The sequence below is a fragment of the Podarcis tiliguerta genome (genome assembly GCF_965153285.1).
Source record: "Podarcis tiliguerta genome assembly, chromosome: 6".
NCBI lineage: Eukaryota > Metazoa > Chordata > Lepidosauria > Squamata > Lacertidae > Podarcis > Podarcis tiliguerta.
This window is the reverse complement of record NC_139539.1, coordinates 90,297,662-90,322,510: the sequence shown is the minus strand read 5'-3', so window position 1 is coordinate 90,322,510 and position 24,849 is coordinate 90,297,662. Positions and strand designations below refer to the sequence as shown.

Here is a 24,849-nt window from a genome sequence, read left to right as displayed (position 1 = left end):
CTGCTGGCCTCCTGTTGCCGTTCCATCAAAATCCATCCCCTGGACTGTTTGAAGGAGGAATGCGTGATAGAAATGGAAGAAAGATTAAAGTGTAAACAATTTATGTGAGACGAGAGACCAGGGGATGGATGCCACCAATGCTTCCACCAATGGTGAGTGTTGATCTTCATAAATGAAAATATTAAGAATCCTTTTTCTTCTTTTCTCTTCTCACTGCAGTGACAGCAGTGAGGCCAGAAGCTCCAGGGAAGTTTCCTTTTCTTCCCTAGATGTTCCGGTCTGCGCAGGATTTGAGAGCTGCTGGCCTCCTATTGCCGCTCCATAAAAATCCATTCCCTGGACTGTATGAGGGAAGAAAGCGTCATAGTAGATGGAAGGAGGATTAAATTAAGAACGATTTATGTGAGACCGAGACACCAGGGGATGGATGCCACCAGTGCTTCTACCAATGGTGAGTGTTGATCTTCATAAATGAAAATATTAAGAATCCTTTTTCTTCTTTTTTCTTCCAGGCAGTGACAACAGTGAGGCCAGAAGCTCCTGTACAGCTCTCCCCCTGCCTTTGCCCAGTTCCCCTTCCCCAGAAATCCAGTTAGAAAAATAAATCAATAATTATTTCTATTGTTATTCTAATAAAGTCTTTGATCATGATTTTATCCTTGGGGGTGCTTTTGTCCAACAATTCAAGATTGTCCAACAATTCAACGTTCAAGAAGACTTCAGGGACATCCCTTTTGAAGAAGAGAGAACAATTTCTCTTTAGTTCTGTCCTTTTCCATTATGGTGTAGTGCTCACTGCAGTCTCTCAGGTTTGCAGGTCTGCCCATGAGTTCAAAGGGTTGGCAACGCAACTTAGACTGCTGGACTAGGTCTGGGGGACCCGGATTCAAATCCCGCCTCACCCATGGAACTTAATGGGTGGCCTTGGGTACTTACTGCCTCTTGATCTACCTCACAGAGCTGTTGAGGGGATGGGATGAGGCAGGGAGAATAGTGTTAGCTACCTGGAGATCCTTGCAGGAAAGATGGGCTATCAACGTAATAATAAATGGGAAAACTAAAAATCTTTTCTTTTCTTTTCTCTTCCAGGAAGCCACAACAGTGAGGCCAGCAGCTCTAGCACAGATCTCCCTCCCCCACCAAGACCCTGTTCCCCCTTCCCTACAAACCCAAATAGAGAAATAAATAAATAAATATTATGATTCTAATAAAGTTCCCTTATGAACATGCTAGTCTGTGATCATCCTTTTGTTCTCTGGGGTGCTTTTTCCTACATTTGTGAGCGTGGGTGGAAATCCTGAGTCTCGCTGCAGGAGTCGACAGTTTGGCTCCTTCCCTTGTTGTTGCTCCTAGACGGAACTGAGCATGTGCGAAGACAAGAGAGAGACTTCCAAGCTGGATCAATAAACATGTCACCCGTTGTCTGAAAACCTTTATCCTAATCACATGCCAGATTGTCTTTTGTGAACGAAATAAAATTCTTTCAAATAGTGTTTTAATGTTGGCATTTGTCTGTCTCGAGAAGCAGCGGAGTGCGGTCAAAAGTCAAGCAACGGTGTTAGCCGTCCCAAAGTGACCTCTCCAGGGAGCAAGCCCAGTGTGTCTGGAGGTCCTGGGCTTCCTAGATGACAAGACTCCCTCTCTTGGCCTTGCAGATGTGGCTCCAAGGAAAGCAGAGTTAGGCACCAGTTGGGCTGCAGGAGTTGTCAGAAGGGGTTGTAAACGGCGCCATCCAACCGCCTGAGGGACTCCACTCCAGATTTGTGTAGGGTTTACTCCTTAGCCTTTTCAGCTCCCGAAGATATCCCACAAGACAAATTAGGATCAGTTTTCCTTCTCCTCGATGGGCTACCTTTCTAGGCTGATGAGCCCCATCTGCCCCTAATTCCCCTTCACAGCACATGCAGAAACCACCTTCTTGACCACTGGGCCCACGCTTGGTCTCGTCTGCTCAATCTGCCAGAGCCGGGGAAGTTCCAAACTCACTGAGCATTTGAGACTCCTTGGCTGCCCTCACCTGGTTTAGGTGGCCAGTCGAAGCTGTTCCCAGGATGCAGCCTCTGTCGCATGCTGACCGTTTCTAGGAGCAAGAGAACAGACTTTTTATGAAAGAATGGAAATGGTTTATTGAATAATTGCAGACAAATTGTAAACAGGTAAGAACCCTGGCAGGATTGTTGTAATAATAACCCGCTCCCTGTCCCCCAAAAACAAATATAAATATTAAGGATTAGAATATTAATAAAGGAGAAGAAGTTAGTAAATGAAAGAAGTTAATATTATTAGAAATATGAATTTGGAGAACTGCTAAATAGGTGATATAATGAAATTCAGTTAGAGGGGATTCAAGGAAGTCAGGAAGTTAAAATTTATTTTTATGTGTTTTTCTTTGTTTTTTGTGTGTGGTAATGTTTTTCGTTTTTCTTGTTTTTCTTGGAGCTGGCCGACCTGACTGGAAGAAGCCATGACCAGAAAGAAGAGGAGACACAAGAGGATTGGAAGAATTTTAAAGAATATTTGGCTGAATATTGTAATACAAGAGAAAGAGAAATTTCTCAGAAGTAAAAATTAGGCTCAGGGGTAGGATATGAATGTGCTATTAATAGATATTAAGGATTAGAATATTAATAAAGGAGAAGAAGTTAGTAAATGAAAGAAGTTAATATTATTAGAAATATGAATTTGGAGAACTACTAAATAGGTGATATAATGAAATTCAGTTAGAGGGGATTCGAGGAAGTCAGTTATCAGTGTAATAAAATTAAGATTTGGAAGTTAAAATTTATTTTTATGTGTTTTTCTTTGGTTTTTGTGTGTGGTAATGTTTTTCTTTTTTTCTTTTTTCTTTTTTTTACGTGATAAGTGTGAAAACCAATAAAAAATTTTTGGGATAAAATGTAGTTGTTTTGCTGCTGCTTTGTTCTGTTCCCAGGCGTCCAAGTTAGCCTCTTGATCCTGCTCCTCTAGTATACAAGAGCAACTTCCCCCACTAGGAATCCCTGCTTGAGCTTTCATTGGCCATAAGCAATATCCCATCGAGCCAGGTGGCAACACTCCCTGGAGAGATATGCCCCATCTCGCCCATCTTCGGGGTTTGACTTTGGCTTTGGTCTTGCCTTCAAGGGATATAGCCTCTGTGCATGTACAGAGTTCATGATTCAGCAATTCAAAGGAAGAAAGCCAGGACTGGCTTTCCTCAGCAGGGACACAAGGTAGAGGAAGGTGTATGTTTAAGAAATCAAATTCCCCAAGGTCTGAAATTCTAATTGTTCAGCCTATTAAAAAACCCATAATTTCCCAGTAGAGTGCTTGGTATCTGGTGGGCAGGGCTTGTGTGCTTTGATCTGGATAGGTCATGATCCCTTCGATGTCCTGAGGCTGTTGTGCAGCAGCCGTAAGTATTGGGGCTCTGGGAGTGAGACATTGTCCTCAGAAGGCAAATAGTAACTGAGATTCACTTTTCTCTCCCTTAGAGACCCTGAACAAGGAGCTGGCCAGCTTGTGATTGTCCGTTCAGAGTCTAGTGCAACCAGATGCGTTCTCTGGCCAGCCAAGAGTGGGGAGAGAGGTAGGAAAAAGGGGGGCCAGCACTTGGGCTAAAATGAGCTTTCATACGTGGTCATCCTGCCCCACACTCAGATTCCAAAATATCTGCATGCTCACCTATCCAAGAGGTGGTTGGTGTTGGGCTGGGGGGTCCCAGAAGGCAGAATAAGTTGAGAAGCAAAGCCCAAGAAGTTTGAGGCATCCTCCTCACATCCACCCAAACCCAAACTGAACAGCTTTGCTCCAGAACCAGCCCCTCCCTTCAGTTCTGTTCAGTTAAGAATGTCAGTTAAGAGGGACCAACTGTATTTTCTTGTTTCTTGCCTGATGTTATAATGAGCATGCACACTCGTATCTGTTTACCTGTAAGCACACCCCTTTAGTTTAGCTATTTTTTATATAATTATAATAAATAATAATAATATTTTTTTAAAGTAATATTTATTGGATGTTTTATAGTTACAAAAAGAAAAAAAGGTAAAGAAAAACAATACAAAAATTCAACAAACAATACATCAAAAATAGAAAAAGAAACAATACAACAAAATAACAAGAAAAAACAAAAACATTTAAAAGCACGTCCAAATTTCATATCTTTATCTTTCATTTGCTTGTTTCCTCGACTTCCTCACACCTCCCTTTTTTGTATTCTAATTCAAATTAACTGGTTCAGCAAATCCTTTTCCTCTTTCTCAGTTTTTCGATCTATAATTTATCTTAACACAGTCTTGCTTTCAATTTTCCATAAATAATAATAATAATAATAATAATAATAATAATAATACCTTTATTGTCAATGTACAACCTGTGTACAATAAAAATAACTGAGCCTCCCCCCCCCCCACTCAATCTCGTTGCACTCTGTGTGCTTGTCGCACAACACACCAACCCCGAAAGTCATTTGCACTATATTATTTTCCGTTCAGCAGCCTAACAGCCCACAGATAGAAACTGTTTTTTAGCCTGTTGGTACGACTGATTATATTTCTGTATCTCCTGCCCGAGGGTAGAAGATTAAAGAGGTGCTGGCCGGGGTGTGAATCGTCCCTGAGTATTTTCCCGCTCTCCTTTTTTAAAAAATAAAAATAAAATCCCTGACAGCGGTTGGATTAGGTGAGCCGTGGGGAGTCCCTTCCACTTACACGTAATATTTTCATAATATTTATCTACCGCACCATTCTCATGATGGTATCTGTTCCAACATTTAAACATTTATTTCAGTTTTCATCATATATTCTGATATTATAGCTCTCCCCTTACCTTCCTGGAACTGCCTCAGACATGTAGTTTAACCATGTAAGTAAGATATATCCTAAATCATTTTAAACTTAACATCTTCCCACTTCACAGGTCTTTCTATTCATTCTCCTTTTACAAAAAAGTTACAGATCTGCACTGTGTATTGTGCAAACTACTCCGCCTTCCTGACAGTGAGTCTAAAATTATATCCATGCGAAATTTATCTTCGCAAGCATTTTGTGGCCTATTTTACACGTTCTTCAGGCAGGAACAAAACAAATGACATGAGGGCTAGAGACATCCTGGGGATTTTGTTGAAGATAGTGACATTCATTATTTAAATGAAGGAAAGATTAATATTTACGAGGGACAGATATATCCCGAAATTTAATTACTCATTCCGTGGCCACACCTGATTTCATCAAGGCTTCCCCATTCTAGCTGATGGTGCTTCAACAAATTTCCACTTGTGACACATGGGAATTCAAATCTGCATAACAGACAACATTTTAATGTGCATTGGTGATTTTAAATGGTGATTTTAAAGTTGCTTTCTTTTCCCATGATGGTCGTTAGTCTCCCTGGGGTCTTAGGAGAAGAAGGGCAGGATACGAGAAAAACAACTTCAATTAATTCATTAAAACAAATCTCATCCAAAGCACTAGCTGCACTGACATTTCTGAGTCAAATCCTACAGTAATTATAGTGATATACATAACATCCAACACACCAAAACCTCTCCTGCAATCATCCCTCGACTGGTTTTTCCTAAGAGCAACCCCTCTGGGCTCCAGTGCTTTCATACTGCTTGGCATTTCGTAGTAGGAAAGGAATTATAGGACAGTAAGTCACATTTTCCTAACTTTCTAGCTACAGAGATAGCAGGGAATGCGTCCAAGGCTGAGGTGGAAGGAAAACTAGGTAGGTAAAAGTAACAGGTAAAGGTAAAGGACCACTGGTTATGTCCAGTCAAAGGTGACTATGAGGTTGCGGCACTCATCTCGCTTTCAGGCCGAAGGAGCGGTCATTTGTCCACAGACAGCTTTCCGGGTCATGTGACCAGCAGCACTAAACTGCTTCTGGGGCAACAGGACACTGTGACGGAATCCAGAGCGCACGAAAACGCCGTTTACCTTCCCGCCGCAGCAGTACCTATTTTTCTACTTGCACTGGCGTGCTTTCGAACTGCTGGGTTTACAGGAACTGAGACAGAGCAACAGAGAACCCGATCATGGGGATTCGAACCGCCGACCGTCTGATCAGCAAGCCCAAGAGGCTCCGTGGTTTAGACCACAGCACCACCCACGTCATTCCTATACTATCCAGACACCATGGAGACATTGGGTGTCCTGCCCAGTGGTTCCAGTTCCAGCACATGGTTCCACATCCAGAACAAGCTGGTTCCTGGCCATGAATCTCCTCTCCCCATTTTTAATCCGATTTCCACAGCGGTTGTGGCTCAAGTGCTTTTGGTCACTTTTGGTTGCCTTGATTTCACATGATTTTCACAGTGTGCAGTCAGGCTTCCCTTGCGTCTCTTCCAAGGGAGATTCTCCTATTCTTATACCCAAGGTGAGGGTTCCATAGGAACCCAGGGGAAGAACAGGCTGGGATTGTGGTCAGCTATTGTGCTGAATGATAGGGACGCAGGTGGCACTGTGGGTTAAACCACAGAGCCTAGGACTTGCCAATCAGAAGGTCGGCGGTTCGAATCCCCGCGACAGGGTGAGCTCCCGTTGCTCGGTCCCTGCTCCTGCCAACCTAGCAGTTCGAAAGCATGTCAGACTGCAAGTAGATAAATAGGTACCGCTTCGGCGGGAAGGTAAATGGTGTTTCCGTGCGCTGCTCTGGTTCGCCAGAAGCGGCTTAGTCATGCTGGCCACATGACCCGGAAGCTGTCTGCAGACAAACGCCGGCTCCCTCGACTTATAGAACGAGATGAGCGTGCAACCCCAGAGTCGGTCACGACTGCACCTAATGATGGTGCCATTTTGACAGGCAAGAGACTATCTGAACCTCAGATGGTGCCATTTTGACAGGCAAGAGACTATCTGAACCTCTCCGAAACATCTCATCCTGCCACAGAGCCCAGGCAAGGTACTAAAGGAGGCCTCCTCTAACAATGGCTGTTGCACCCTTCTTTCCCACCCCCAGCCTTCATGGCGGTACAGTGTGCATTGTCTCTTTTTACATCGCCGAGTCCTGCAATCTTGCCCATTCCCCGCTCTCACAAGGTTGGTTTTCCTATCGCTTGACATACGAGCTTCTCCAGGAAAGATCCCAAGTTAAGATGCTCATATGCCAAGCGAAAGGACAACAGTCACCATAAAAGGAATACATTAATTTTAGTCTGAGAGCTCTACTGGAGAATCATAGAATCATAGAGTTGGAATAGACCACAAGGGCCATCGAGTCCAACCCCCTGCCAAGCAGGAAACACCAGCAGAGCACTCCTGACATATGGTTGTCAAGCCTCTGCTTAAAGACCTCCAAAGAAGGAGACTCCACCACACTCCTTGGCAGCAAATTCCACTGTCGAACAGCTCTTACTGTCAGGAAATTCTTAGGTGGAATCTTCTTTCTTGTAGTTTGGATCCATTGCTCCGTGTCCGCTTCTCTGGAGCAGCAGAAAACCTTTCTCCCTCCTCTATGTGACATCCTTTTATATATTTGAACATGGCTATCATATCACCCCTTAACCTCCTCTTCTCCAGGCTAAACATGCCCAGCTCCCTTAGCCGTTCCTCATAAGGCATCGTTTCCAGGCCTTTGATCATTTTGGTTGCCCTCCTCTGGACACGTTCCAGTTTGTCAGTGTCCTTCTTGAACTGTGGTGCCCAGAACTGGACACAGTACTCCAGGTGAGGTCTGACCAGAGCAGAATACAGTGGCACTATTACTTCCCTTGATCTAGATGCTATACTCCTATTGATGCAGCCCAGAATTGCTGTAAGAAGTAGTTAGGTCTCAAACACCACCGAAAGGTGCAAAAACACAGCACTGGAATATTTCCGCTTCTGCAAAAGACATTTCCTTTTCAGGAAAACGAGAAAAGGCTCTCTCAATGGCAAAACCTTGTTCTTAGTGGATCTGAAAACAGCCAGAAATCCTCCTCAGCATTTAAAATGAGTTGGTGTGAGAAGCAGGAGATACTTTAGCAAAGCCATCTCTTGGGAGCTGCTGGAAATATCTCTTGCCAATTCCCCCCAAATGCTCGACAGGTGGTGCCAGAGCTCCCCTTTCATGGGAGGCCAGTATAGCTGATTCGGCCTTGAAAAGGGTGAAGCGAACACAGCTTACAATTTTCGTATTGGAGGGAAGCTTTGGAGAGGAGCTTGGAGGCAGAACTCTAGGTCCCCGTCAGAGCCTCCACATTTTCCTGGTTTCTTTTTTTAAAAAAATTTAATATAATTTTTATTGATTTTAACATATAAATTATAAAATGTACCACACAACTTTAGCACTTATACAATCTTCTTAGACTTCAATCAGCACCTCTGAAAATCCACCGTTGTAATCACTTCTTCTGCATTTCTCAATTTTATATTACCTTTAAAGCTCTTAACAAATCATCCTCCCCTTTATCCATTTTTGTAATAATTCCAATAATACTCCTCACAAAACTTCTTGCAAACCTACAAACGTCGTCTGATCTTCACAAATGCTTTTCAAATAGTCCGTAAATTTACTCCAGTCTTCCGTGAATTTCTGGTCCCGCTGGTTTTGAATCCTTCCTGTTAATTTATCTAATTCTGCATAGTCCATTAACTCCATCCTCCATTCTTCCATCGTCGGTAATTCTTCTTGCTTCCATTTTTGGACCAATAATATTCTTGCTGCTGTTGTTGCATACAAAAAAAGCTTACATTCCTTTCTGTTTATATCACTCCCCACAATGCCCAGTAAAAATGCTTCTGGTTTCTTTATAAATGTATATTTCAACATTTTTTTCATCTCCTTATATATCATCTCCCAGATGCTTTTCACCTTCTTACATTCCCACCACATGTGATAAAATGTTCCCTATTTTTCTTTACATTTCCAACATTTATTATTAACCTTATACATTTTCGCTAATTTAACGGGTGTAATATACCATCTATATATAATTTTCAGCACATTTTCTTTTAGGGCATTGCATGCCGTAAATTTTAAGCCTTCTTTCCATAGTCTTACCCAATCACTCAGCTGAATATTACACCCATAAACCTTGGCCCAATGAATTATAACCGACTTAACCTCCTCATCCTTCAAATGCCATTCAAGCAGCAATTTATACATTTTAGACAAAATTTTAGAATCATTACTTAATATCTCTAATTCAAACTTTGATCCCACATTTTCCTGGCTTCAGGGAGGCAGCACAGGGACTGGGGTGCCAGGGGTGTGTGTCAAAAGTTGCCTAGAGTTGCCAAAAAAGGTGCCACATATTGAACCACCTTGGACTAGGAAATGTTTTACAGCATACACTCATGGATTTACATCTGATGAATTGTGTTGCACTCAATAAAAGCTTACGCCATAATCACCTGGTATTCTTTAAGGTGCCATAAAACGCTTCGCCCTGTCTCCACTGCTGATTAGGGGATGCTGAGGTGAATTAATTATTACTTGGGTGTGTGTGTTATTGGGTTGTTGTTTTTATTCTGATTATATATGTGATCTTTTCTGTGAACCGCCCTGAGACCTCCGGGTATAGGGAGGTATATAAACTCAATAAGTAACAAAATAATAATAATAATTACTTAGGCTAGGGCAACTGCAAATGTTCTACACATTTCCACAGATTCCTGTGGGACAGTAAGGAAAACAATGCAAATCTATGCCTGTCGATCACTCAGCATTAGTCTGCAAAGCAGGCAGGGCGTTATTAAGACTCGTATAAGTGATGACAAACCTAGACAGCATCTTAAAAAGCAGAGACAAAGGTCCATATAGTTAAAGCTATGGTTTTCCCGGTAGTGATGTATGGAAGTGAGAACCAGACCATAAAGAAGGCTGATCGCTGAAGAATTGATGCTTCTGAATTATGGTGCTGGAGGAGACTCTTGAGAGTCCCGTGGACTGCAAGAAGGTCAAATCTATCCATTCTGAAGGAAATCAGCCCCGAGTGCTCACTGGAAGGACAGATCGTGAAGCTGAGGCTCCAATACTTTGGCCACCTCATGAGAAGAGAAGACTCCCTGGAAAAGACCCTGATGTTGGGAAAGATGGAGGGCACAAGGAGAAGGGGACGAGAGAGGACGAGATGGTGGGACAGTGTTCTCGAAGCTACAAACATGAGTTTGACCAAACTGCGGGAGGCAGTGGAAGACAGGAGTGCCTGGCGTGCTCTGGTCCCGGGGGTCACAAAGAGTCGGACACGGCTAAACAACAACAATAAATGTTCTTCCTGCCCCTCCTTATTAGTGATGCAGTATACCTCTATATTCCTTCTAGAAGCCTCATTGCTGGGTAGAGCATCTTGCTAGTGGGGCATAATAATCCTTCAAGCCCCATAATAAAGTGTGGCATGCATTGCTATGCTATCCCAAAAGGCAAGAATGGCAGCTTTGAAGTGCATTGGAGCAGTTGCCTACATCGATTAATGAATCAGGGCAGAACTGGGAGTGCAGAAAAAGAAATCCTACTGGCCGAGATTATAGTGGGAATGGACAACCGCTGTGTCGTGATCTTTGCACGCAGAAGGCCCCGAGAGCAAGGTCACACACCCAGAAGAACCACCCACATTTGCAATAAAATAATAAATGGATTTATTTCGTTTTTCAGCTTCAAACTTTACAGTCACATACCCAACTGAAATGGGGTTTAAAATTCACAGCATGTTATACGTTGAAAGAAAATTATATGAAAATGATGTGCTGTTAGCTGTGCTTTTCTTCTAGACCCCTAAACATTTTGTGAATCTAAGTCTGGCCTCCTTGAGGTATTTCAATATAAGTAGGAAAATAGAGTACCCATAAACATTTTTTAAGGGGGGGGGGAAACACTGACCGTTGGTATTTAACTTTTGCTAGTCAATTAGCAAAAATGTATACAAAAATGTATAAAACGGGGTCAAATGTACGCTGGAAATGTAAGGAAAAAGAAGGCACCTATTATCATATGTGGTGGAAATGTAAGGTAGTAAAAGAATTTTGGGAAATGATATATAATGAGTTGAAAAAATGTTTAACATAACCTTTGCTTTAAAAAAAGAAACCTTCCTTTTAGGAATTCTAGGTGCCGATATCCCAAGGGAGCAGAAAAGACTATTTATGTATGCAACCATGGCTGTGCGGGTTTTATTGGACCAGAAATGGGTGAAAGCTTCACTTGTTTTTTCCTCTCTCAGACATTTTATACTGTATAGTTTGCGGCCAACCATTCCACCTGCCAAAAAAAAAAGAGGACATCACTTTGCATTTGACAGGAAGCATACTGTATGTAGATTTGTGCAAATTGTGTCCTCTTCTGCAAGGGCTGACTTCCTTCCCCCTCTTTCTGTGGTTCCTTCAGTTTATTTTTTAATAACCGCTGCATATCCAAATTAATTTACTTTACTCATTTCATTATCTACTCTGCAGGCTATTGCAACAATCCTGCCAATGTTTTTATCCGTTTGCAATTTATTCAAGGAACCATTTCCATTCTTTTATAAAAAGTTCATCTTGATTTCTTATTCTTCCGGCAAGTTTCGCCTTCTCTGCATATTCCATAAGTATTTTTTATTATCCATTCTCCCTTTGCTTCTTTCCATGTTTTTATCTGTTTGCAATTTATTCAAGGAACCATTTCCATTCTTTTATAAAAAGTTCATCTTGATTTCTTATTCTTCCGCTAACTTTCGCCATCTCTGCATATTCCAAAAGTATTTTTTATTATCCATTCTCCCTTTGCTTCTTTCCATTTTCGGGCAAGTAGCATTCTTGCCGCTGCAGTCGCATACATGAATAAATTTCTATATAATTTAGGCTAGAATTCCCAGTCCAGTTTCAAGCCGGCGGCTCCCCCCCCCCCCCCAGGTACCGCCCGGCTGCTCCCTTCGCGCAGGAGCGGCCGACTCGACGGCTTTTCCTGCTACACGGAAGCCGCCTTGGGGTCCGATCGCTTTCCCGACCCCCGGTGCGGAGAGAGAGGTCGTCCGGTCGGAGAGGAAGCGCACCCGACGGGGCTCCTCGGCCAGGACGGCGCGCCGCCGCTCGACGGCTGCGCCGATCGCGGACGGGGCGGGAGCAGCTTCGCCCGGCCACGCGACTCCTCCTTCCCGGGCGGCGCATGCCGGGAAGCGGCGGCGGCGTGCGCTCTCCCGACCGGAGCTTCCTCGGGGCGGTGCCGTCCCGGGGCCCGCCTCCCCGGGTTGAGGCCGAGGGGCCGCCGCCGCCGCCGCCGCCGGACCAAGAGAGCGCCAGGGGAGCGCGATCGCCCGCCCGCCTGCGCCTTCCCGCCGCCCTCCTCCCCGCGATGCCCGTCGGGGCCTCCCCGTCGGCCAAGACCCGCTACAGCCTGGTGGACGACCGGCACGACCTGCGCGTCCCGCTGCACAACGACGACGCCTTCCAGCACGGCATCGCCTTCGAGGCCAAGGTAGGCGACCGGCGGACGGGGCGAGAGGTCGAGGGGGCTCCCGGGCGCGTACAGAAAGCCTCTCCTTTCCGAGGCTTCTCCCAGCAGTGCTTGGTGGGGAGGGCAACTGGCCTCATCTGTTCCTTGGGATGAGGTTGTGCGCTCTGCACGTGCTCCAGAGCACCCTTGCTCCGCATCTGGATGCCAGCCTCGACGGGGGAGAAGGGAGGGTAGGGGCCAGCCCGGTTCGAGTCGAAGGAAAGAGCGCTTTGGACGGGGGTCCTGCTGTCTCGCAAGGCTCGCCGGTGCCAAGGTGAGGAGGTGGCTCCGAGTCTGCTTGTGCCCTGCGCAAAGGGCACGAGGTCTGCCCAGGGAGTGGGCATCGAGCGAGCTGGCTTTCCTGGGCGCCCCTACCTGGTGCCCTTTGCTGGGATCTCCAATAATAACCTCAAATATACCAATTTATAATACAGTTATTAACAGCAATAGGCTGCTGGGATCTCCAAGTCCCGGAGTGGCACCTGGCTCCGCTCGGGAGCAGGTGCCCTTTGTCTCTTGTTTGCCAAGCAGGCAGGTGTGCCCTCTTCTTCCCCTCCCTGCCTGGAGAGAAAACAGGGCAGCGCTTACCCACCTGCCCTCTCCGCTCTTGGCTTGCTCTGAATCGGGAGGGGAGGCCCTGGGCAAAGGCGGCTGGGCATCTCAGGTTGCTGGTGCCACCTTTGTGCTGGGGTCCCTGCCATGGCACTCGCAGGTGCTGCCCCCTTCATCGCAAGGGGCAAGTGGGGGGGGGGCTTTTGCTTCTCCATTCCCCTTTCAAAAGGGCATAGAGTTGAAGGACGAAGTTGAAACTCGCTTTGCTTTCCAGTCTTCGGTCAGTCAGAGCGATGGAGAGAAAGGGTGGGTGGGTGAGATTTTGGGGGGAGAAAGATGGTGCGCGGGGGGGGGGAATGTGGGGTGCCACCGGAGCCAAGGTAGAGAGGGGTGACATCTTCTTCTTCTTCTTCTTCTTTGGCGATCACTCGTAGCCGAGTAAGATTGTCTTCCATAAACACGGTTTTAACAATGAGTCCGTAAGTGACTGTGGAGGCCAATTCTGGATCCACACGTCCTTCCACAGTGGGGACATTGGTTTCTGGGCGGGAGTTGATCACGGTGTGGATTTGCCAAGCGTGCCTTCCTCTTAGCGCGTTTCTCCCTTGCGTCCTGAGTTCGAGTGTCTTCAAAGCCCATGACACCTTTGGTAAAGGCTGTTCTCCAGCTGGAGCGCTCGCAAGCCAGTGTTTCCCAGTTGTCGGTGTTTATACTACATTTTTTTAGATTTGCCTTGAGAAAGTCTTTAAACCTCTTTTGTTGACCACCAGCATTACGCTTTCCATTTTTTAAGTTTGGAATGGAGTAGTTGCTTTGGAAGACGATTGGGTGACATAGTTCTAGAGAAAGGAGGCTGGATCCAATAAAACGAGTGGCTGTTGAAATTGCAATTTTAAATGTGTCGTTTCCCCCCCAGCAACCCCTGTTCTGCTGCATCCTTCACCTCAGCCAGAAAGCTTTCTCTCTGCCACATACTTTGGCACAACCTCATAATGTACCCTACTGTGTTATGCTGATCGCCCCTTGCTTAAAACAATGACAACAACCTAAATGACAACAAAAACGATGACAACAACCTATTGCTCATTCCGCCTCTAAAGTATGCAGCACTGGCCTTATTATTATCATTATTTATTGAATTTACATACCGCCCTATACCTGGGAGTCTCAGGGCGGTTCGCAGAATAAAATCAAGATATAAAACCACAAAATACATAATAAAAACAACCATCCAATAGCTCCCCCCAAAAAACACATTTTAAAAGGGCATAGGATGTCAGTCAGGTCAACCAAAGGCCTGATTAAAAAGGAATGTGTTTGGCTGGCGTCTAAAGGTGTCTAATGAAGGCGCCAGGCGAACTTCCCTGGGGAGAGCATTCCGCAGACAGGGAGCCACTGCAGAAAAGGCCCCGTTCTCGTGTTGCCACCCTCTGAACCTCTCAAGGAGGAGGCACATGAAGGAGGGCCTCAGAAGATGATCTCGGGGTCTGGATAGGTTCATATGGAAAGAGGTGGTCCTTGAGGTGTTGCAGACCTGAAGGTTTTATAGGTCAAAACCAGCACTTTGAATTGGGCCCAGAAACTAATTGGTAGCCAGTGCAGTTGGACCAGGATCGGTGTAATATGTTCAAACTGTCTTGCTCCGGTGAGCAACCTGGCTGCTGAATTCTGCCTTATCATAAGGCAAGCAAGGGCAGGAAGGAACGGAAGACAGAAGCAGGGATTGCATCTTAGCAGTGCCAGGGAGGGGAGTGTGGGAATAGGTTGGACTCATGAATATAGCAGCAGACCATCTGGTGTGGGGCTCAGTACAGAGACAACTTACCCATGTGAGTAAGTGTAGGAGCGGAACAAAATGGGCAAGTAAGAGGAAATTCGAGCATCCGGGGAGGGAATATTGTGATCTTCTTTGGAAAGACACTTGGTTTTGCAAAGCAGCATGCATTAAATAAATCAATAAATCAAATTAGGCGGATGTATTGCAGCAAACAACAGGGACGCGGCTGGCGCTGTGGGTTAAACCACAGAGCCTAGGACTTGCCGATCAGAAGGTTGGTAGTTCGAATCCCCGTGACGGGGTGAGCTCCCGTTGCTCGGTCCCTGTTCCTGCCAACCTAGCAGTTCGAAAGCACCTCTGGCGGGGAGGTAAACGGCGTTTCCGTGCGCTGCTCTGGTTCACCAGAAGCGGCTTAGTCATGCTGGCCACATGACCCGGAAGCTGTACACCGGCTCCCTCGGCCAATAAAGCGAGATGAGCGCCGCAACCCCAGAGTCGGACACGACTGGACCTAATGGTCAGGGGTCCCTTTACCTTTGCCTATTACAGCAAACAGACTCTGGGAGTTTTGTAACCTGCACCGACACAAAATCACAAAAAAGTCCACACCAGCAATTGGTACCGGGATGTCCCTTCATGCTTATGTATGTTCCATCCTATGTGTTATCCAACTTAGTCCTACATTTCCGTGTTGGATAAAAGTAAGTAATATTAATGAACGATGCCTTATTATGCATTTGGACAGGTATTCTATTGCCCTCTAATCATTAGACTCCTGTTTGTCTCCCATAATCATCTCTCCCCCTCTTAAATTGCATGCAGTGATTATTTTCTTCTTTTTTTAAAAAAAGCATCGGGTTAGGCACATTTCCACCTGTTCACCAGTCCCCGTTCATTCTTTGTGTAGTTGTGAGGCAGGGTTCTGACATCGCCCAGCCCTGACTAGTTCTGAATGTTGTCGCTCTTTTATTAATTTATTCATTTTACATGGGCATCAAAGCAATTAACAAACATGTCATTAAAACATTATAGAATGTCATTATTGCTCTCTGCTATCATCATGAATTTGCACCTGTGACCCCGTCACTTCTGGCTATATGGGGCCTTGTCTTCATTTTTTAATTTTTATTTTCGTAAGCTGGCAACATGGGTTATGATGAACTTTAAAGCCCTAGCAGGCTTGCAAATAGTTGCTTTCCTGGTTGCTTAGGACAAATAAGAATTGCCTAGGTAACCAGGCAAGAACTTGGCTCTTTCTTGAGCGCAGATGAATCACACAGATATGTTGGGGTGGGCAGACTAGGGTTTTTGTTTGTTTGTTTATGATGGATATTTAGTTAGAGTTAAATACTGTGGGGCGTGTTACTATTTTTGTTTGTTACTGCGTTAAGCAAATTTGTGTTTTTATATTGTAAACTGCCCTGCGAGCCTTGGATAAAAGGTGAAATAAAATAAATGAATCAATCAATAAAATAAGAGTTGGGCAGATTTTCAGATGTTGGTTATTGTTAAGGAATTAAATTCACTGGAACAACAAAATGGTTTTGACTTTTCCCAACTCTCCATAATGTAATGTCTCCCTTGCAGCAGTATTTCGTATGTTTACTTCAGTCGGCGCCTCTCACCTTCCTTAGGGCAAGCAGAATTTAGTTCCACACATCTCGTTGCATCGTTTCCCAAGCTTGGGATTTAAATGGGGCTCCCATCTGACTAGACTGCATTCACTTTTCTGATGTTTCCTTACCTGATTTTTTGAATCTTTCCCGTGACATAAAAGCCACTTCTAGAAATCTAGTGGGAGTTTAGCACTCATTTCCATGTTAAACTGCTTCCGGGGAGGAAAATTGAGTTTGCAGTATTGTTAACCCGGAAAATCACAGGAGTTTTGCACTGCAATTTGGCAAGGTTTTCATGGCTCAAGCCGTGTGATGAATTTTGGGCTGATATTCCAGCATGCAGTTATTTCCTGCCAATTTTGTGAGTGAAATGGGGGCAGACGGACTGGGGACAGAAGCCCTGCTATAGAATCAAGATCAATGAAATGCTGAATCTGTTGGTTGTCCCAACAGCTAGCCTTATTTGAGGACTGTAGCCATCAGTTATGATATTGCTTCCCATTGCTAGAATGAAGTGGACAGGACAGTGGTGGGTGCAAAACACGACCAGATCCAGATGTTCTCCGGGTGATATGTGACTGAGTGTGTGGTTGACGGACACCATTAAAGGAACATCAGAGATGTTGCTCTTCTCTGTGTGTATATGTGCTAATGCTCAGGATGCATGATGTCAAGTGCAAAGCATGGAGATGCTGAGCTGTACTGAAAAAATATAATGTGTAAATGGCTTTAAAAGGGTATTGCAACTCTTAAGATGGGCAGTTCCAAGGTGCTGGCATTTTAGGTCATCTTCTGAATTTGCACTGCTTGCCCTTGAATTTCTTCGGAAGGTTCAGTTCTTCTTGGCAGGTTCAGTTCTTCCACCTCTCCACAGTTACACACATTAGCCTTGCTGACATATTTAGCATTCAGTATTTCCATACCTTGATATACAAAGTTCCTCTGATATTGATGTTTCCAAATGGTGGGTTTTCCCAGAAATGTTTTTGAGTAATCTGTCTGCATCCTTCTGATAACCTTTGTTGGTGCTTTAGCAATGCGCTGTGGTCTCAACCACTGAGCCTCTTGGGCTTGCCGATCAGAAGGTCGGTGGTTCGAATCCCCGCGACTGGGTGAGCTCCCATTCTTCGGTTCCTGCTCCTGCCAACCTAGCAGTTCGAAAGCACGCCAGCGGAAGTAGATAAATAGGTACTGCTGCAGCGGGAAGGTGAACGGTGTTTCCGCGCACTCTGGTTTCCATCACGGTGTCCCATTGCGCCAGAAGCGGTTTAGTCCTGCTGGCCACATGACCCAGAAAGCTGTGTGTGGACAAATGCCGGCTCCCTCAGCCTGAAGCAAGATGAGCACTGCAACCCCATAGCCGCCTTTGACTGGACTTAACCGTCCAGGGGTCCTTTACCTTACCTTTACCTTAGTCCCTCTCCCACTGCTTTAAGTCTGAAAGAGCCCAAAGTACTGGTGTTTGCAAGCAGGCTGTTCTGTTGTGCTAGAGGTGGCCAGATTCCTGTTCGAGATTCCATTCCACCTTTTGGTTCAGACGTGGAACTATTTCACGTCACATGTCTGTTTACATTCCAGCACTGTTTGCTGGCATAAGTGGAACTTCTTTTGTGTTGATTTTGCTTTTCTGTCTCTCTCGGAAGGACGGCAAAGAGAGACGACATGTTTCTTTGTCTTAATTTATGTTTAATAAATCTGTAGTTTGTTAAGTATGTCTTCATATGCCTCAAGCCTCTTTCATTGCTCAGTTTTGCTCTGCAAAATAAACTGTGTCCATGTCAGCAGACTTGGGTCACTGATTTATGTCGCACCAGAGGTCGGAGGATCTTCGCAGCGTGACGGTTGGAAGGAGACGGTCAAGCTAGGGGCTAGCCAGCTGGCCTTTTGACCCATGGGGTAGCAGTAAGACTGTGCTTTTAGAGCTGGACAACTGCACTGACCTCTCATTATTCCCCACCCCCCTTCTGCCATTATCTAGCATTTGGAACGATGAAGGTGAGATCATAAATGCCCAACAGGAAGACAAGAAACTTGGAGAACCTCCAACCTTGACACAGTCTTTCCCAGTGATCTGGGAACCCTAACTCTGGGGGGAATAGATAGAAATGCATCACTAGTTTTCCTTTAACATCTGGGCTAATTTGATCGAAGGAGGGTGACTTGCCCAAGGTCTCGCCTGAGATAGGTCAGGCCTGAAGCTGTGCTTTCCAGATCTAAGCCCAACTTGTCATCAGTTCCTACTGGGCACAGAGCCAGTACAGTGGTACCTCGGGTTACAGACGCTTCAGGTTATAGACTCCACTAACCCAGAAATAGTACCTCAGGTTAAGAACTTTGCTTCAGGATGAGAACAGAAATCGTGCGGCGGCAGTGGGAGGCCCCATTAGCTAAAGTGGTACCTCAGGTTAAGAACAGTTTCAGGTTAAGAATGGACCTCCGGAACGAATTAAATTCTTAACCCGAGGTACCACTGTAAAACTCCGCAACTGGATGTTCATACACAAAGCATCTTCTTCATGCCATCTGTGTATTAGACAACTTTTCACAGGGATGGCTAAGCTCTGGCCGCCATGGGGATAATTGGGTTCCAGCCAGATCTCCCCCAATGGCTGCCCAGGCTGGCCGGCTGGGGCTGATGGAAGTTGGATCCCACTGACACCCAAAAAGCCACAGATCTTCCACCCACGTTGTACAACTGCTACACTCCGTAAAAACTCTTTGCTGAAATATTTTGGCAGCAGGTTCCTCCACCCGGTTTGGGGTGAGTTAATTACTACTCTCTCTAAATCCCATTTCCTCTGGTTTTGGATTGTGGAGCAATTCATTTCATGTCGGAAAGAACAACGACAAAAAGTTCACAAAGGAGAGCGGGGTGGTGGCAGGCAGGTGTGCGAAGAGGCAAAAGACATGTGAAGATTCCTTTCATAGGAAGACTGAGCTTTGGGCGTGGGGAGAGAGGGTTTTATTCCGCCAGGAGGACTAATTTGGCAGCAGAAGAAGATGGTGTTTTCATATTATAAATGGCATGCATTCCCAGGACCACATTACTCCTGCTCTGGCTTTTTAAATACCTTCCGACAGTTCTACATGTTTTATTTTGCAACCAGGGCATGGGTGGCGTTGTGGTCTAAACCACGGAGCCTCTTGGGCTTGCCGATCAGAGGGTTGGCGGTTTGAATCCCCGTGACGGGGTGAGCTCCCGTTGCTCTGTCCCAGCTCCTGCATTTCCGTGCGCTCTGGTTTCTGTTGCGCCAGAAGCGGTTTAGTCCTGCTGGCCACATGACCCGGAAAGCTGTCTGTGGACAAACGCCAGCTCCCTCGGCCTGAAAGCGAGATGAGCGCCGCAACCCCTGAGTTGGTTACGACTGGACCTAATGGTCAGGGGTCCCTTTACCTTTACCTTTACCAACTACTGAAGTAAAATATTACTGAGCATGAACTATGCACATCAGATATTTAAAGAATATTCTCTATTAACATTTGTAAATAATAATTATGAGAATTTTTGGAAGCAACACTCTTAGGACGGGCAGAAATTCAGCAGATGATGTTTTCCCCATTGTTGCTAATGCAGGGCTGAATGCTTAGAAAAGGTAAAGGTAAAGGGGCCCCAGACAGTTACGTCCGGTCATGAACAACTCTGGAGTTGCGGCGCTCATCTCGCTTTACTGGCCAAGGGAGCCGGCGTTTGTCCGCAGACAGTTTTTCCGGGTCATGTGGCCAGCATGCCTGTGATGGGATGAAGAGCTGCTTGTGTGTAGATTGCAATCCCTCAGAGTTTGAACCGCTTCTCAAACCTCTGCCTGTGACGGAGCCCCTCCAGCATGGCTGCGTCAGTCGCTAGCAGAATCCGAAAGTGGCTGCTTTCGGAAACGTTTCCAACATAAAAGCTCCTTAACGGAAACACGTCTTCTGGACTCTCTGCGTGACAGTTTCCGCCGAGGAACGGGTGTTCCTATAGGGGGCCCTGAGACTTCCCCACTGTTTTCACTGGAAGCATCTCTGAGCCATTCCTCCGACTCCCCTTCCCTTGACGTTCCTGTTCGCCCCCTACTGGTTCCCTCTTCAGGTGTCAAGTCTCTCTCTACCTCAGAGAGCCTTGGCACCTCCTGTCCTGCCGATGGCAGTTCCCTGACATCCACCTCCCCTCCAGGGCCCCCTTCACCCCCTCCCGTCTCCTCCCCTACGGGTTGTGAGGAGGTAAAACCCCGGAAAGAACCTTCCTCATCGTCTGAAGTTTCGAACACCTTTCTCCACTCGTTGTGGTTCCTAGTCTCTCGGTACTCCTCGTCATCTGAGTCCGTTCCTTCTTCCAACTCCGACTCCGCGAATCCTTCCAGTTCCTCTTCCTCGTCTGTGGTGCCGAAATACTCCCTTCTAAACCTTGCTACCGGCTGTGGTTTCCGCGGGAATCTTTGGTGGAACGTTTCTGTTAAAACCTCGTCATTGACCTCCTCTGCAGTCACCCAGGTGTTTTCTGACTCCGGTTCCCCTTCCCACGCCACTAAATACTCCACCTGATTGCCCTTCCACCTGGAATCGAGGATTTCCGCTACATGGTTACTGCTTTCCCTCTCCTCCAAGACCGGTCCCCTGGTGTGCTCCTCTTCACCTCCCCCCTTGTACGGTGACAGTAATGACCTGTGGAACACTGGATGCAATTTCATGTGGTTGGGTAACCGGAGTTTGAAAGCCACTGGGTTGACCTGCTGAATGACCTCAAAGGGTCCCAATCTCTTGGGTCTTAATTTCTTACAACCCCCTTTGAACGGCAACCCTTGGGTGGACAACCACACCTGATCCCCCACCCTTATGGTTTCACCTTCCCTCCTGCTCTTGTCTGCCTGCTTCTTATATTGAGCCTTGGCCCTTTCTAAGTTGAGCTGAAGCTGACGATGGATCGCTTCCATCTCTTCTACAAACTGTTCGGCCGCTGGGACGCTCCATCTCTCGCCCCCCTCCCCCGGGAATGCCCTGGGGTGACACCCGTAATTGGCCAAAAAGGGGCTCATCCCTGCGGACACATGCTCCGCATTGTTGTAGGCAAATTCTGCCAGCGCCAGCTTTTCGACCCAATCATTCCCTCTGTCATTGACATAGCACCTCAGATATTGTTGGAGGATGCCATTTGCTCTTTCCGCCTGCCCATTGGTTTCAGGATGCCGGGCCGTCGAAAAATTGACTTCCACGTGCAGCAAGCTCATGAGCTTCCTCCAGAACCTGGAAGTAAATTGTTTCCCGCGGTCCGAGACAACCCTCAAGGGGGCGCCATGCAGCCGGAAGACGTGTTCTACAAACAACTTCGCTGTTTCTTCCGCTGTGACTGCATGTGAACATGCTACAAAGTGGCACATCTTAGTTAACAGGTCCACTACTACCATGATGGCCGTCTTCCCTTTGGATTTGGGCAGATCCGTCATAAAATCTATTGATACCGCCTCCCAAGGCCGTTCTGGCGTGGGTAGTGGTTCCAATAACCCTGCCGGCGCCCTTCTTTCCCCCTTGGCCCTCTGGCATTGGTCACACCCTCTTACATACTCCTTTACATCTTCCCTCACCTTGGGCCACCAAAACTCCCTGGTGACCATCCACATGGTCTTGTGTTGTCCAAAATGTCCCGCCGTGGGACTATCATGCAACTGCTTGAGTACCCTCCCTCTCAATTCACCTTCTGGTATATACAGTGCCCCTTTGTAATACAATGCCCCATTTCTTTCTTCAAAACCCTCCGGGCTCTCACCCTCTCCCCTGAGGCCTCTGAGCTTATTTTGGGCATATTCGTCAGTTTCCGTTTCTTCTACCAGCTCTCGTCTCCCCACCAGCGCCGCCCCACACACCCAGCGGTCCTCAGGAATGACATGTCTTTCTTCGCTTGCCCCCTCCCCTTCCAAGTACTCTGGTTTGCGTGAGAGAGCGTCCGCCCTGACGTTCTCTGGGCCTGGTACATAACAAATCTCAAAGTGGAATTTGGAAAATTCCTGTGCCCATCTCACTTGCCGTTGGTTGAGTACTCGAGCTGTTCTCCAATACTCCAAATTCTTGTGGTCGGTGCACACTTGCACCTTGTGTTGTGCCCCAATCAATAAATGTCTCCACCTCCGGAACGCTTCGTGAATGGCAAGTAGTTCCCTGTCATACACCGTGTAGTTCCGCTCGGACTTATTCAGCTTCCTCGAGAAAAAGGCACACGGTCTCCACCCTGACGTATTTCTTCCTGGCTGAAGAAGCACAGCCCCCACCGCTCTGTCTGACGCGTCTGTCTCCACCCTCATGGGCTTCTGTAGATCCACATGCAGAAGTTGTTCTTCCGAAGCGAAAGCCCTTTTCAGTTCTTCAAAAGCTCTCTCCGCCTCCGCCGTCCAAACAAATTTCTTCTTGCTACTGAGGCAGTCGGTGATGGGCGCCGTCAAGTGTGCAAAATTCTTGATGAACTTCCGATAAAAGTTCCCAAACCCCAGGAATCTTTGCACATCCTTCTTGGTTTTCGGTGTCTTCCATTCCAGCACCGCCTGGACCTTGCCTGGATCCATGGCCAATCCTTGGTCTGACAGGCGGTACCCCAGGAATTCCACCTCCTTGGCATGAAACTGGCACTTCTCCAGTTTCACCCACAGCTGATTGGCTTGCAGCCGGCCCAACACTTCTCTCACGTCCCTCACATGCTGCTCTTCATTTTCCGAATACACCAACACGTCATCCAAAAAGGCCACACAATTCTTGTAGAGCAACGGCCCCAGGACGTGGTTGATGAAAGCTTGAAAACATGCGGAGCCGGCTTGGAGACCGAAGGGCATTACGAGGTATTCAAATGCTCCCAAAGGGGTGAACATGGTGGTCTTCCATTCATCCCCCTTCCTTATTCGTATCAGATTATACGCCCCCCGCAGGTCCAGTTTTGTAAAAATCTTCCCCTTCCTCACCCTGGTCAGAATGTCATCAATTCGGGGCATAGGAAAGGCCAGGGGTTCCGACACGGCGTTCAGGGCCCTGAAATCCACTACAAGTCTCGGCTTATCTGTGTTTTTTTTGTCCACAAAAAACACTGGGCTGCCCCCCACCGCTCGGGACTCTCTGATGAAACCCCTCTTCAGGTTTTTGTCAATGAACTCCCTCAGCTCCTGCATCTCCCTGTCTGACATGGCGTACAGCTTGCCCACTGGGAGTTGAGCCCCCGGGAGTAGGTTGATTTGACAGTCAAAGGGTCTATGCGGCGGCAGTTTGTCCGCTTCTCTTTCGCTGAATACGTTGCTCAGATCTGCATATTGCGGAGGCACCTCCCCTTGCTTCATTACCTCCATCCCAGCTAAGGTGATCTTGGCTCCCCCTGGATCCTTCCCCTGCTTGCAGTGTTCCAGGCAATGCGCCGACCCAAAGGAGACCACCCTCTGGTGCCATCCCACTAGAGGATCGTGAAGTGCCAGCCAGCTCATCCCCAAAATAATGGGAGCTCCTCCCAATGTGGCCACATTAAACGCTATCCTCTCGGTGTGTCTTGCCACCCTCATTATCATGGGAACAGTCTGTTGGTTCACTTCTCCTCCCAACAGCTCTCTGCCGTCAATCGTGGTTACCTGCAGGGGTTTACTTAAGGGGAGGGTTTGTATCTGGTGCTCAGCTGCGAACTCCTTACTCATGAAATTACAGGAGCTGCCTGAATCCAGCAGGGCTTTGATCTGTAGGGGGTGTCCATTTGGCAGCTCTAGCAACACCTCTATCACTAGAGCAGGCCTGGGAGGTTCTGGTGCGGGCACTCTCACTGCTTTTGAGCCTGGCTGCTGTGCCCCGACGGTGGCAGCCAGGCGTTGGCTTTTACCTGCTCTGTGCTTTCCTCCTCCTCTCCCCCAACAGCTCCTGCCATGCCTTGCCATTCCTTTCTCCGTGGACAGACTCTGGCAAAGTGTCCTGGCTGTTGGCAGAGATAGCATTTTTTCCCGCCCTTTCCCTCTTTCTTCCGCCCTTCACCGATGTTTGAAACTGTGCGCGCACGCGCTGTTCCCACTTCCATCGGCTCTGCCGGCGGGAAAGGCTGCTCTGGAATGTCTGGAATGCGGAGCTCCCTCCAACGTTCTCCTTTCCCCTCCCGCTTCTCCAAAGCCCTCGCCTCCTGGCGCGCTCCAATGGCTAGCGCGGCTTTAGTCAGCTGGTCCATAGACTCTGCTCTGGGGTTCCGGGAAAGTTCATCTTTCAAGGACGAAGACAGACCCTCTTCAAAAAGCATTTGAATGGGCTCAGAAGCCAAGTCCCACCCCAATCGATGAATCAACATAGTGAACTCAGTCCAGTACTCACGGACAGTCCGGTTTCCCTGTTTGCAAGCCATTAACTGCCTTCGCACTCCTCCCTGCTCAATGTCACTGGAAAACATCAGGTCCATGGCACGAAAAAACTTCATCGCGTCCTTTAGGATCTCATTATTTGCTGCCATCAAGGGTCTAACCCAGTCCTTCGCCCCTGATTCGAGGTGGCTAATTACAAAAGCCACTCGCGATTCCTCATCAGGGAAGTCATCGAATTGCAGATTGAGAGCATATTGCA

General features: G+C 47.0%; 1 protein-coding gene and 1 long non-coding RNA gene across 2 annotated transcripts in view; one reads left to right on the top strand and one right to left on the bottom strand.

Moving 5' to 3' along the window:
* Positions 1-269: 269 nt before the first annotated feature.
* On the bottom strand, positions 270-3,767 carry LOC310680130. Its single transcript, XR_014512652.1, has 2 exons — positions 3,664-3,767; positions 270-2,080 (listed from the first exon to the last, which is right to left on the bottom strand). It is a non-coding gene; the product is annotated as an uncharacterized lncRNA (long non-coding RNA).
* Positions 3,768-12,048: 8,281 nt separating this feature from the next.
* Positions 12,049-24,849, top strand: part of NOS1AP (nitric oxide synthase 1 adaptor protein) — a 61,930-nt gene continuing 49,129 nt past the window's right edge. Inside the window, exon 1 of the mRNA XM_083446357.1 lies at positions 12,049-12,351. Coding sequence (XP_083302483.1) covers positions 12,229-12,351 — 123 coding nt within the window. The 5' untranslated portion in view covers positions 12,049-12,228. The remainder of the gene's footprint in view (positions 12,352-24,849) is intronic.